The 14900-nt window shown below is 47.0% G+C and overlaps 1 protein-coding gene across 1 annotated transcript in view; it reads left to right on the plus strand.

The window, feature by feature from the left end:
* LOC144756359 (uncharacterized) overlaps positions 1–5372 on the plus strand; it is a 139352-nt gene extending 133980 nt beyond the window's left edge. The window contains exon 2 of the mRNA XM_078646120.1: positions 1989–5372. Coding sequence (XP_078502246.1) covers positions 2036–3394 — 1359 coding nt within the window. The 5' untranslated portion in view covers positions 1989–2035 and the 3' untranslated portion in view covers positions 3395–5372. The remainder of the gene's footprint in view (positions 1–1988) is intronic.
* Positions 5373–14900: the final 9528 nt, after the last annotated feature.

Below are 14900 nucleotides of genomic sequence, written 5' to 3' on the forward strand. Positions count from 1 at the left end.
GACTCAAGGCAACGCAAGGGCTTTTACTAAGCCGCACAAAGCCACCTTGCGTGGGTCTGCATGGGTTAGTAAATCCAGTGTAACGCAAGGTAGTGTTACACTGCCTTGGGAAGGCGTTCCATAGGTGGAACAGGAGCCTTCCTCTGCAGCCACCCATAGATTTTGATACCTAAACCTGGAATTGGGTTAAAATGTTACGCCTTCCCAACAAAAGCATAATGAGAAATATCTTCATTTCTCCTCGTTATTTCCTCATTCTGCAGCGCACATAGAAAGAGGATAATATATCTAAGAATTGTTTTTGTGCAGAAAGGAGTGCCTACTTGCACAAAGCCAATCCTGTCTGTAGCGCAGGCACCCTTGCACCATGGCGCACACGTGTCTGCACTGGGACTAGGACGCATTCAGAGTGTCAGCGCAGGGAGAGTAGGAATGCATCATTTCTTAGTAGATGCCACATTCCTTCTCTCCCCCTCTCACTCGGAGTAGCACAACAAACTGTCTTGGTGCGTTGCATGACATTTTGATAAATCTGGCCCATATTTTGGATTTGGGTGTTTGCATATCCTCTGAATGACTTCTAAACGTAACTGCCTAACTGACCTTCGAGGCTGTAATGAGGCCTGAGCCTGGTTTGTGTACACTGTTATGTTAGCATAAGCTTATTAGAAGTTTAAAGGTCATTTTAGCTTTTTGCCGCTTTTGCACACAACACTACATATAATTGTTGTTGTAAGTTAGACTATGTGAAATGCTTTGCATGAAAAAAGCTTGTTTTGGACATCCCTAGACTTACATCGTGACCCTAGTCTGCATAGTGAGTGCTGAGGCCGTCAAGGTTATCATAACGTAGTAACTGTTGTTCGTACTGATCGACTAACGGTCTTAGACACAACAAATGGCAGCTGCAGGCCCGCTGAGATCCTGGCGCCTTTATTTATTACACTGCAACCATGATTTCACACACTTGGAAGATTTTCTGTTTCCAGGGATGCAGAGAGCTTTTGCTGATCCTGAGGTGATTCACTCTTGCTGAGCTGAGAGGTAATGGGGTCCCCCAAACAAGCCTAAGAGACCTTCTATAGTTTATAAACATAGTTGCTAGATAGGGAGGGTGTTATAACTAGGAACTATACGACCTGTTTTCACCATCATTGTAATATGATTTCTCCCTTTGTCTTTTATGGAATTGTAACAATGCTGACCAAATTATTTCTAATGATATGTCTGCTTATGTTGGCAAAGATACTGCACCTATGAGCACGTCGTTAAAATAAATATTTTAACCTTACCCGTGTCTCTTATTTACTCCTGTTGTGGACTGGTATGAGAGTATAACGAAAGAGTATTCTCACTTCCCACCATTCCTGAGTTTATCCTAAGTCGCATGTTCTAGGTTGTCTAATCATTGGTTCCTTTGCTATTGGACGTAGAGCTAATGTGACACTGATGCTAGCTGGTTGGGGTTTTCTAGGTACAGAGGTGCACACCACAATTCACTGATGTCCGAGATCTCTCTGCACAGTTCTGTGTAAGAGCAGGATTCTTGCTACATGGCTTGATGGGACAGTGAGTCTTCAGGAGCTCTTATTGTAAGTTTCAGTTTCACTCAAATAAGTATTAAAGATGTTTTATTGATATTGTAAACTTAAAAATTAGGAATGCTTTATCAAGTATGATGCAAAACGAGGATAACGAAGTACCTAACTTTCTTTCTCTCACAGTTACCGTTGGCACCTGGCTTTCGTTGTTTATCTTTTTTGAACTGACACTATTCTAATGATTTATCGCCCACCTTTTGCATATTTCCTTTTCATCCATACATGTTTCTGTTGCAGAAGAGTAGTGAGAGGGGGGGTATTGGGTATATAAACATTGGCAGCCATTTGGTGAGTGTTAAAAAATTAGGGTGAATGCCTTATTCATGAGAACAGAACACACATTTAACTCTCTCCTCACTTTTTATTAATATTGTTTCTGTTTTTTAGATCTCCATTTGAACCATCAGCGTGGATTTTTGAAATCAAAACTGAAAATGTCCACTATCAACAGAAAACATGTCTTCGTTTTGTTCACAGTTATGGTTCTGATAACGCTGTACTGTATGAATTTATACACAACAAAAAGCAAGTATTTTATAGTGAAGGGAATAAAAACGGACAACTCAGGTTTAACCCATGCAACAGAATTTAAAAATAAAGAGAAGCACACATACATTGGCAAAGTTTCTGGAGGTACAATCACACCTTTGGAAAACAGAAGAATGTTCATAGTTGGTGCATACCGTGATGACCGAGAAACACCGAGAATTCGGGTCATTACAATTGCTCACCACCAAGAAGTGAAAGAGCTGTATTGCTGGCTTCACTGTCGGTCTCGACGCGGCTACTTGTCCATAAAGAAGGCTACTAAAGACATTCATGATGATAGGTTTGGATTTTCTTATGGCCCAGCAGATGTGCTTTGCTCTGAACCACCTAACTGTGACCCAAAGTACATGTCTCTTAATTGGTCACCTGAAGGCGACAGTGACCAATTACCCGCATTTGAAATAAAGAATCGTAACCCTCAGCCGATTACTGCTAATTTTACGGTATGCATTTCCACCTTGTTTGGAAATTACAATAACATCCTACAGGTTGTACAGTCAATTGAGATGTATAAATTGCTTGGAGCACAAAAGGTCATGATATATCAAACTAACTGCAGCGTAACATTGGATCAAATCCTGCAGTACTACACCGCGGAAGGGACGATGGAAGTGGTACCTTGGCCGATTCATGAGTACCTGAGTACGACAAAAGCATGGGAATACTCGAAGGATCCTAAAGACATTGGCTACTATGGACAGACGGTAACACTCAACGACTGTATCTACAGAAATATGTACAGAAGCAAATATGTCATACTCAACGACCTTGATGAGATCATTGTGCCCTACAAACATGAAGATTGGCCAAGCGTAATGGACCATCTCCAGAATCAGAATCCAGAGGCTGGTATATTCCTTTTTGAAAACCATATATTTCCGAAAACTGTATTTACATCCACTGACCGGTTTAACACATCGTCTTGGAAAGCCGTACCTGGAGAAGATATTCTCCAACATGTTCACAGAGAGCCGGATAGGGCCACCTTCTTCAACGCCAGAAAGATGATCCTAAATCCCAGGAAGGTCATTAGGTCATCTGTTCATTCTGTTCTTAAGGCCTATAGCAAGAGCTTTAGGGTTCCTATGGGTGTGGCGATGGTGTCCCACTGGAGAGGCCCGCTGCAGGCTGCCCTGCCTAAAACATCCCTCATCAAGGATACAACAATTTGGAGATTTAATCTTTCTCTGATCAGAAATGTCAACAGAGTACTATATGAAACAAAGCAAATAGCAGAGACATGATTAATTTCATTTTATGCCTTGTAAGAAACTGCTGTTCTGTGTCCAAGTATCTGTAAGTATCAACCAAGGGCTCTAACAAAGTGCATCACTGTAATGGCTCAACTGGACAGGTACATCGGGCACCATCTCTTACCTCAGTTGTTAATGAGGAATCTGTTTAAGTGGAGAAAAAGTATGTCAAGGGCATATTTAATATTTCTCATAGTGTTCTTCTCACATAGGCTCTGGCAGGAATTTACTTTTTCAGTAGCACTTGCTAGCCTGGCTGGAAGAACTGTTTAAACACCACCACTGCCACCGAAAACACCGGTTTCCACCTTGTCGCTCTTCTTTGTCACACTCCTTCTATAATTAGGTAAATCTTCACCCTGGAGAGAAACAATTCAGTCGCCCCCTTAGAAATACGAAAAAAACTCTCTCACTATTTTTAAAGTCTGACTCCTCTTCCTGTTTTCATAAGACCTCCCAGGACTCAACTGACACCCTGTTCTGTCTGTCTCCAAAGGAGGCTGGGTGTGCCTTTCCCTTTTTTCCAGAGTGATATAGTCGTTTGTTCATGCTTGGTTTTCCCATAATATAGGTATCCAATTTTCAATAACAACTGATTATAACCAATAAAACACCACCAAAGGGAATATTTGTTTTTCACTGGAAACGGGAAAGCACTGGATTTTGCTGCAGTTTTTGCTGTTCTGGCACTCTCTGGTGATAAACAGTATAAGTGCAGTGCAGCCATTACCTCAGAGTATTTTCCGATGATGAATGCTCCCTCTATGGCCCACATAGGCCATGCTTAGTCACCAAAATATGCCCTTGTGTACATCGGCAAGGTTCCCGGATCCCTAGCACCCAGGTCCACTTCCATTTTGAAAGCATTGCTCACATCATATGGCTTCAGCTCACGGTTCACTGCATGTTGCTATATAGTGGTCAGCAGGTTGAGGCTGATTTCTCAGCAGTGGCTCAGTCAAGGGAAAGGACCACCTCCAATATTCCATCCTCCTTCTTTGACAGCAGGGCAGAGCTTTTCTTTCTGTAATTCAGGTAACAGGATTGTGGCTGCAAAAATCCCTGTACACATAAACAGGGCCAGACTGGTAACAAAAACCGACCCTGGCAAAGTGCTCGGCTGCCCCCCCTCGCCCTGCCCCCCGGATGGTTGGGGGTGCCGTCGAGCTCAGTGCCAGGGCCGGTTTTCGCCGATTTTGTTGCAGGGACGATTTTGCAGCTATGCTGCAAAAACAGCCCTGTAACAAAAATGGCCCTCAAGGGGGCCCAAGACCGGCCCCCACCCGTGCGGCACACTGGGGGATTGCCCGGTGCCCACTACGGCCAGTCCGGCCCTGCACATACATGTCTCCACAATAAATATCCTTACATAATACACTACACCGAATACTCCAGTTTATTAGGTCTACACTGGGATGGCTATGAAAAAGTGAAAAGTCTTTATTGTTTCAGTTAAAAACCATACAATATTGAAAACACTTATACCCTCTATATCTTAAAATATTTTTAGCACAAGATTTCATAAGAAAGTTATTTAAAGAATATTTCATGAAAAAATATACAGTGTTGCTGACTTTCTAAATGAAAACAAGACATAGAATCCTTTTAAAACCCATCTGAGAACCCTACCTAACATTTAAAACCAACATACCTGGTCCAATTCATATTTGCTGAGTAAGTGCGCTTCCATTACTACTTATTCCAGTCCCAATATTACAGTCATTAGTGCAATTCCTGGTGCCATTTCTAATTTGTTCATAACGGAGGGACTTAGAATTTATTGGTACTTGCAATCACTACACAATCAATGACACAGTGAATTTTTTGTCCATTTTCATTGTTATCTGGTCGTACCGTATCAAAAATGTCATCACCTTACAGTTAAGACGGGGATCGTTGAATCCAAGCCTTTGATTATTGCAGTTCTACAAGATCTAATCCCTCTATCATTAAATGCCTTTTTCAAAAATCATGCCCGAGTTGACTTTAAACAAGGACATAAGCAGATAAGATGAATGAAGTCTTGCTTCTCTGCGCCAAAGCGTGCATGTTATAGACCCATTATATCTCCATTTGGGCTGATCCATTAAACTTGGTAAGAGCCCAACTGGGCTGGTCTAAAAAGCATGTCTTATGGGGAATGCATACCTTTATACGGAAGATCAGGAGCCATCTCTTGAGCCTTTTCACTGTCCATGCACCATGCAAAGAGGTCTATAAGCTTGTTTTGGAGAAGCTACTCTGCTTAGTGCAGATGTTAACACGTAAATTACTATTTACAATGCAGATAATTGAATTTCAGCAAAATCAGGTGCCTGCACCCATTCTGAGTTTGCACACTGACGTAGATACAGCCCCAGGATTGGCAGGTTCAACTTTCATTCATCCCACTACTCTTTTCAAAAGGAGCTTGAAACTTTTGCTGTGAAAAAAAGATTGACACTTGGCAACATCACCTGCACAAAACACTGAATGCATTTCATATAAGTATATTGAGCTGTGCTCGTTCTTTCCCCCAAGATGGAAAATGCACTACAACACCTCAAAGAATACAAAGCTGAAGTGACTTGTGCAACTGCTGCATATGCTGCAGCAACACAGTCCCCACACTGCTTTCAAAGAACAAGGACCTACCAGCATACCTGGTAAAATCATCGCTTAAAGGGCCTCAGATACACACAAACTTCCTACACAGTCCAACAATGTAAAATAAACTTTGTTCTTGTTGTGAACTGCATATGCAAATGACCCAAGGCATCCTACAGGTGATGACACTTTCTTAACAGCTTCTTCATGCAGCAGCACAGTTTGCTGTCACCAAGGTTCCTGCAACTAACAGGTTGCATATAATAATGTTGGAGCAGGCGTCTTCCCTATGCCTCGGTGCAACAAAAATCAGCCCAGATCAGACAGAAAAATGCTTGTATCGTTTAGAAAACTTTATTTCGATTCATAGAAAACAGAATCATAAAAGTATGACATAGCATAATATACAAGTTAAAAAGATCATGCACTTTTCTCTAAACATTACAATATTATCCTTACATGATTTACAAATGAATATGAAAGAAATCAGATATGTTAAAAAAGAAACAGTTTTCCAGCACTAAGACAATAGATATTGGTGCCAAGCTCTAAACTAGTCGCATAAATAGGAAACAGCAGTCCATGTCAATAATTAATATCGGTTTCTAATGCTGAGTGCTACTCTGATAAAACTAAGAACAGCGTTGCATATTACTGGGGTTGATAATGAGAGTAAAAGTTCATATCCCTCTTTATAAAAGCGGGATCCAAATGATGACAAAATTGGTCTAATAAATCTACTCCTTGGATCTTTGTACAAGGAACAAAAAAGTATAAGATGGAGTGTATTTTGAGAAACTTTGTTGTTACAAGCACACAAGGGTAAACTCTCACACCAGCCCGCCTTCTGTGGAAATGCAAATAGAAAATGTAGTGTGTTCAAACGGAACCTAGTTAAATAAAAGAGCCATTGTGTCTGCCCTATGTATGAAAGGTAAGGTTGATGGAGCAACCTTCCCCTATGGTAGAACGCGCTCTCACTACTTTGCAGCATGCCTAATTCTGAGCGATATGCCTCCTTAATTAATTGCTTTGTCTCAGCGCCAATAGTATCGACTTTCAAAAAAATATACCCCAGACCTATCTTAAAGAGGGTATTCCTAACGTATAGTAACCATGGGATTTTATCAAAATGCTCAAGCTTGAGACAGTCCTGTAAGATTTCCTTGGTAAGTTTCAGGGCACCAAACCTTACTCCAAAGCAGCAAAGGGGAGACATGGATGATATCATTAACAAATTCAAAACCCGCCTCAGTGTGACAGAAGATGTTAGAGGTGCTTGTTGGGACACATAAGAGGCGTTTTATGAGCTTGTTTTCCATAATTTGGATGTTATTGCAGGATTGTGTACCCCATACTCCTGCACCGTATGCTGCAACCGGGATACATTTAGCTTTGTATAGGGATTTTAATTCTGCAACCGGCCTCTGGCCTAATTTGCTGGAAAAACGAAAGATAGCCTCAGCAGTTTGGGTAGCTTTTTGCACACGCGCTGATATTAAGGGGTCCCAACTTAAGGTTTTATTAAATAGATTCCCCAGATAGTTAAAACTGACAGAAAAATGCATTTATTAGTCCCAGTTCTTTCTTGGTATCTCAAAGCAAAGAAACGATCAGAGTGACACTGGCTTGCAATAACTCAGTAAGGAGCACCCGACTAAAAATGATTTCTCATACTAAAAATATATCTCACATCCCAAGCAGAAAATATTCACTGCCATTGGCCTGAAGGACAGAGCAGCCGTGAAATGTTAAATGTGCACCATTCACCTTTTATCTGCAAAAATGTCATCTTAATGCGGTGCAAACATATCCATTCATGCATGTTCTTATATGGGTTGGGACTGGACTGCTGGCAACAGAGATTTGAGTTCTGGGAAATTAGACAAGAACGGAGTTTATAGTAAAATGAAATTACGTGAAAGAGCAAATTCAATGAAAGGGTAGAAAGGAGCGGGAAAGAACCTAGAAAAAATTGACAGTTGGAATGAATGAGGTAAGGAAGGTAATGCAAGACAATTTCTTTGTAAGCACTGGAAAAACACCATCCACCTGATAATGTATGGGCAAAAAAGAAAAAAACACTGATAACCAATGATTTTTACAATTTTTGACAACATTGGACAACACTGAAAGCACCCCAACATAATTCACAACCAATAGAAACTGAAAACAGGAAAGCCTAGGTACCCCCTTTAATTTTGTCTTAATTCATCAATGCTGCCTGTGGTAGCTGGCTAAGAGATTGTGATGGCAGGTCTAGGTCCTTCGTATGCTCTGTCCTGAGACGGCAGGCTCGCACCAGGTCTATCTCCTCCTCATGTGCTGTCCTGGGATGGCTGGCTCACACCAGGTCTAGGTCCTTCTCATATGCTGTTCTGCAATGCCAGGCTTCCACCTAGTCCAGGTCCTCCTCAGGCGCAGTGTCAAAGGAATCCCCTGATTTGCATAGGGCATGCAGCAGGTCTAGATCCTGCTCCTGCACTGTCCTGAGATGGCGGGCACATACCAGGTCTAGGTCCTCCTCATGCGCTGTCCTGAGATGGCAGGCTCGCACCAGGTCTAGGTCCTCCTCATGCACTATCCTGAGATGGCAGGATCACACCAGGTCTAGGTCCTCCTCACATGCTGCCCTGAGATGGCGGGTGCACACCAGGTCTAGGTCCTTCTCATGAGCTGCCCTGAGATTTCGGGCTCGCACCAGCTCTAGGTTCTCCTCATGTGCTGTCCTGAGATGGCAGGCTCACACCAGGTCTAGGTCCTCCTCATGTGCTATCCTGAGATGGCAGGATCACACCAGGTCTAGGTCCTCCTCACATGCTGTCCTGAGATGGCGGGCTCACACCAGGTCTAGATCCTCCTCATGTGCTTTCCTGAGATGGTGGGCTCACACCAGGTCTAGTTCCTCCTCATGTACTGTCCTGAGATTTCAGGATCACACCAAGTCTAGGTCATCCTCATGCTCTGTTTGGGATGTTTGTCCTGACCTCGGTCGAGGCAACACTTCCCCGGCAGCTCCGCCAGACGCGCATCGCCACAGCAGCCTCAAAGGCAGAATTCGAGCCTCACGCCCAACTCTGCCACAGGTTCTGCCTCATTTTGGGACATCACGCTGACAAGCGCTGTTTATAAATTGTGTATTGCTGTGTTTGTGTTTTAAATCCCACAGGTCTCTGCTCTTCATTTACTTCGTGCTTTGCGCCTCCCTCCCGCAAGCTCCGTCGCCCTCCCCACATAGCCCCGCCCACCTACCAGGCTCCTACCCGCCTACTCCTCGATCCCGTCCCCCGTTCATTACGGCAACCGCTGCGCAGTTGCGCGTAGGACGTGCCCAACGGGCGCACCGCTGGCGTGTCGAAGTACCGCGCCCAGCGCCAGGAACCCTGACTCCCCGGGCATCCACCGCTGCACCTTCGCCAGCCTCCTCACACTCAGACCCAGCCTCCTCGAGCACTGCGCATGAGACTCACCCAACAACACCAAAGGAGCCTTCTCGTGCGCCCACTGCCGAGGCACCCTCTCCATAGAACTCACGCCCATAGCCAGCAACGCACAACCTGACGCCAAAACCTCCAACACCATCAACTGCATCCTTCTCAAAAAATCGCGCCAACCTTGGACTCAAACAACTGGACAACACTCCCACCCACATTGCAGGACACACCCTGGACCCCATCTTCACGGGAGGATCAAACATCCGGGTTACCAACACCACCCGGCACTCCTGGACAGACCACCACAGCATCCATTTCACTTTCACATCCAGCACCGCACCCAAACAAGCCCGGCACCCGCCTCAACGGAACTGGAGTAAGGTCACCGAAGACCTCCTCAACGCCACCCTCCTATATGACCCCCCCTCAGCTACCGCCGACACCAACACCGCTGCCAAAGAACTCCATTGGTGGATTGGCAGGTGCGCCGACACACTAGCCCCTCTCTGACGGACAAACACCAAACGCCCTCCTAAGGCTGCCTGGTTCACCACCCAACTCCTAGAGGCCAGGCGCACTTGCTGGGGCCTTGAGAAAACATGGAGGAACCAGAAGACCACTGAAGCCCACACCAACCACAAAGTCGCCATGAAGAACTACCACCAGCTGATAAGGGACACCAAAAGAATCTTCATCAGGGAAAGAAATCAATGCCAACGCAGCCAACACAAGGGAACTCTTCAACGTCATAAAGCATCTCACCAAACCCCCATGCCAAGCCTCTGACATCACACCCTCCCAAGATCTCTCCAACAAGCTCAGCACCTTCTTCCACCAGAAGATCATGACCCTTTACGACAACTTCAATGAACCAACATCTACCTTCACCCCTACGGCCACTACCACCGCCAAACCCACCATCACCACCTGGAACCCCGCATCCATCGAAATTGTCGCTACCACCATGAAGAAAACTCATTCAGGAGCCCCCACGGACCCCTACCCCCCTCACATCTTCCACAGAGCCTCTACGACCATGGCTCCCGAGCTATCCCGCACCATAAACTCCTCCCTGGCCTACGGCACCTGCCCCATGGACTGAAAACGAGCAGAAGTGAAGCCCCTCCTCAAAAAACCTTCGGCCAACCCTACCGACCTCAAGAACTACCGACCCATCTCCCTCCTCCCCTTCGCTGCCAAGGTCACAGAAAGGCTCGTGAACGCCCAGCTGACAACCTTCATCGAAGATAACTGCAATTATCCCAATCTGGATTCCCCAGCAACCACAGTACCGAGACAGCCTTGATCGCTGCCACCGACGACATCTGGATGCTGCTCGACCAGGGCCACACCGCAGCCATCATCCTTCTGGACCTCTCCGCAGCCTTCGACACCGTCTCTCACCGCACACTAACCACCAGGCTCCACAAAGCAGGAATTCAGGGAGATGCCCTCAACTGGGTCCGATCCTTCCTCTCCGAGGGAACACAGAGGGTCATGCTCCCCCCCTTCCTCTCCGAACCCACCAACATCATCTGCGGAGTCCCACAAGGATCTTCTCTGAGCCCTACTCTATTCAACATTTACATGGCCCCCATCGCCACCATCGTCAGGCAGCACGGCCTCAGCATTGTGTGTCCTATGCTGGTTACACCCAGTTCATACTCTCCCTCACCAGCAACCCAGAGGACACTAGACTCAGATTCCAGGAAGGAATGAAAAACGTGGCCGCATGGATAAAAGACAGCTGCCTCAAACTCAACTCCGTTAAAAATGAGGTTCTCATCTTCGGACCACGCGTCTCTGCATGGAACGACTCCTGGTGGCCTTCCTCCCTCGGACCCCCACCAACACCTACAGACCACGCTCGGAACCTTGGTATAGTCCTCGACTCCTCCCTTTCCATGAACAGTCAAATCAACGCCATCTCCTCCACCAGTTTCAACTGCCTCCGGATCCTACGCAAGACTTTCAAGTGGATCCCCCAAGACTGCAGAAAGACCGCCACCTGCGCACTCATCACCAGGAGGCTCGACTACGGCAACGCCCTCTATGCCGGAATCAACAAATCCCTACTGCGCAAACTCCAAACCATCCAAAACGCAGCCGCCAGACTCATCCTAGGGATTCCACGCCACGAACACATGACCCCACACCTGCAAGAATTTCACTGGCTCCCCGTTGAAAAGAGGGTCACCTAAAAACTACTAACCCACACCTACAAATCCCTCAACAACAGCGGACCCAAGTACCTTAATGACTGAATAAGCTTCCACGCACCCAAGAGAAACCTCCGCTCAGCCGACCTTGCCCTAGCAGAGGTCACCCGTATCCACCGAAGCAGAGCTGGAGGGAGAGCTTTCTGCTACACCGCAGCCACAGCATGGAACACCCTCCCAGTAGAAATAAGACGCTCACCAACCCTGCAGACCTTCAGACGGGCTCTCAGGACCTGGATTTTCGACTGAACAGAGCAGCCCAGCTTTTTTCCCTTCCCCAGCGCCTTGAGACCCTCATGGGTGAGTGGCGAGCTTTACCAACCCCTGATTGATTGATTGATGCTCTGTCCTGGGATGCCAGGCTCGCACTAGGTCTAGGTCCTTCTCACATGCTGTCCTGAGATGTCAGGCTCGCACCAGGTCTAGGTCCTCCTCATGTGATGTCCTGAGATGGCAGGATCACACCAGGTCTAGGTTCTCCCCATGCTCTGTCCTGAGATGGCAGGCGCACACCAGGTTTAGGTCCTCCTCATGTGAAGTCCTGAGATGGCAGGATCACACCAGGTCTAGGTTCTCCCCATGCTCTGTCCTGAGATGGCAGGCGCACACCAGGTTTAGGTCCTCCTCATGTGATGTCCTGAGATGGCAGGCGCACACCAGGTTTAGGTCCTCCTCATGTGATGTCCTGAGATGGCAGGCGCACACCAGGTTTAAGTCCTCCTCATGCTCTGTCCTGAGATGGCGGGCTCGCACCATGTCTAGGACCTCCTCATGTGATGTCCTGAGATGGCAGGCTTCCCCAGGTCTAGGTCCTCCTTATGCGCTATCCTGAGATGGCAGACTCACACTAGGTCTAGGTCCTCCTCATGTGCTTCCCTGAGATGGCGGGCTCACACCAGGTCTAGATCTCACTCATGCGCTGTCCTGAGATGACGGGCATACACCAGGTTTCGATCCTCCTCTTGCTCTGTTCTGAGATAGCGGGCTCACACCAGGTCTAGGTCCTCCTCATGTGCTTCCCTGAGATGGCAGACTCACACCAGGTCTAGGTCCTCCTCATGCTCTGTCCTGAGATGTTAGACTCACACCAGGTCTAGGTCCTCCTCGTGTTCCGCCCTGGGATGGCAGACTCACACCAGGTCTAGGACCTCCTACCGATCTGCCGTGAGATGGCAGGCTAACGCCAGGTCTAGATCCTCCTCATGTGCTTTCCTGAGATGTTAGACTCAATCCAGGTCTAGGACCTCCTCCTGTGCTGTCCTGAGATTGCAGACTCACACCAGGTCTAGATCCTCCTTCTGTGCTGTCCTGAGATTGCAGACTCTCACCAGGTCCTCCTCGTGTGCTGTCCTGAGATTGCAGACTCATACCAGGTCTAGGTCCTCCTCATGTGCTGTCCTTAGATAGCAGACCGGCAACAGGTCTTGGTCCTCCCCATGCTCTGTCCTGAGATGGCCGGCTCCTGAGATTGGGGACTCGCACCAGGTCTAGGTCCTCATGCTGTCCTAGGATGGAAGGCTTACACCGGGTCTAGGTCTTCATGCTGTCCTGAGATGGCAGGCTTGCACCAGGGCTAGGACCTCCTCATGCGCTGCCCTGAGATGGTGGGCTCGCACCAGGGCTAGGACCTCCTCATGGTCTGTCCTGAGATGGCAGGCTCGCACCAGGTCTAGGGCCTCGTCCTGCACTGTCCTGAGATGGCAGGCTCGCACCAGGGCTAGGACCTCCTCATGCGCTGCCCTGAGATGGTGGGCTCGCACCAGGTCTAGGGCCTCGTCCTGCACTGTCCTGAGATGGCAGGCTCACACCAGGTCTAGGTCCTCCTCACATGCTGTCCTGAGCCCGCATGGGGGCATGTAGCATGCACTAAAAGGGCCTCAGCAGCGGGTTGTGCTAATTTGATCCGATGTTGCGATGTGGTCCACTGGCATTCGTTTTTAGGACCGGCACTTATTTTTCCTCATCAGACTTTCACCCTTGAGAGAGAAAACACGAAAGGTGGAAAGAAAGAGGAAGAGAAAGATGGGAAAACTATAACAAAGGGAGAAAGCAGAGATAAAAAAGAAACTGCTGGAGTGAGATAAAGGAGCAAGGGGCGTCTAAAGGTGGATGACACAGATATGAGGTGGAATCAAGATTACGCAGCCTTGTTATTCGGCCCCCCTGATACGTGCAGCACCGGCCACGGGTTTATCAGCAAAACTCTGAGCACTGGCAGTTATTAAGCACTGTCCTACACCCCCTGCGGGTGCTCCCCCTGTAACTTCCACCTTAAAACTGTGTTGACTTCTGTATTTACTTACAGGTGATGGTAAATGGTGATTGTTGATCCAAAGGGTGTGTTCAACTGGCAAGCAGTTTGTGGTGAAAAGAAGTTTGCACACTTTTTTTTCCGGATTGTCTGCTTACTTTTACTGATTTCTTTCAAGTACTTGTTCTGAGCTCTCTTTGCAGTTTGAAATTGCTCGTTTTCCACTTCCAGTTTTCCATCGGAGGTGCTGTGAGACAGAAGTGCCTGTTAGCTGCAGACAATGCAAAATAAACAAAAATAGAAACTCAGTCAACAAGCCTCAGAAAATACTAAACTTATTCACTTGTACAGGCCTAGTAGTATGGATATTGTCATGCCCGCGGGCTAGTGGACGCAGGTCAGTGATAATGCCAGCACACTGTGCATACTGTTGTATGACAATCAGCACAAATTTGCTGTACTGGTATCAGCAGTGGCCACAAGCAATCACTCACTTATGTATTTATATCCTCCGGCCGCACCCAGTCCTTGGGGTGCATGCAGTAACAAAGTATAGTAGAGGCTGGGTGGCACTCTACCGAACCGATCAACCAAGTGGTAACCAATGGCGGCATCTAGAAGATCACGTGATCAGGAGGTTACATACGCATGTCTCCCATCGTGCATCAATTCTACCATTCACTGCATGCCCATGGGGGAGAAAAGGTGGGGTAACCCCTAGCTCCGCCCCTGACAAAACCATATAAGTATATCTCCAGGGGGATTGCAAAATGGAGTCCGGTCAACATACCTGGTATGGTTTTTAGATTTCAGAGCAGGCACATATTCATCCCACAGCTCACCTATGGGATTCTTTATTCTTGAAGGTTTAGTTAGGTCCAGCATCCAAGCTCATGAATGAACAATATAATCTGAAAGGAAGGTGCTGTTCTTCAAAGGGAAGGTGAAGGTATAAATCTGTCAGTCGGGAATCGAAGGTAGACCAGAGAGATCTGAGGGACACCGAG

The sequence above is a fragment of the Lissotriton helveticus genome, chromosome 5_1, assembly GCF_964261635.1.
Source record: "Lissotriton helveticus chromosome 5_1, aLisHel1.1, whole genome shotgun sequence".
NCBI classification, from domain to species: Eukaryota; Metazoa; Chordata; class Amphibia; order Caudata; family Salamandridae; genus Lissotriton; species Lissotriton helveticus.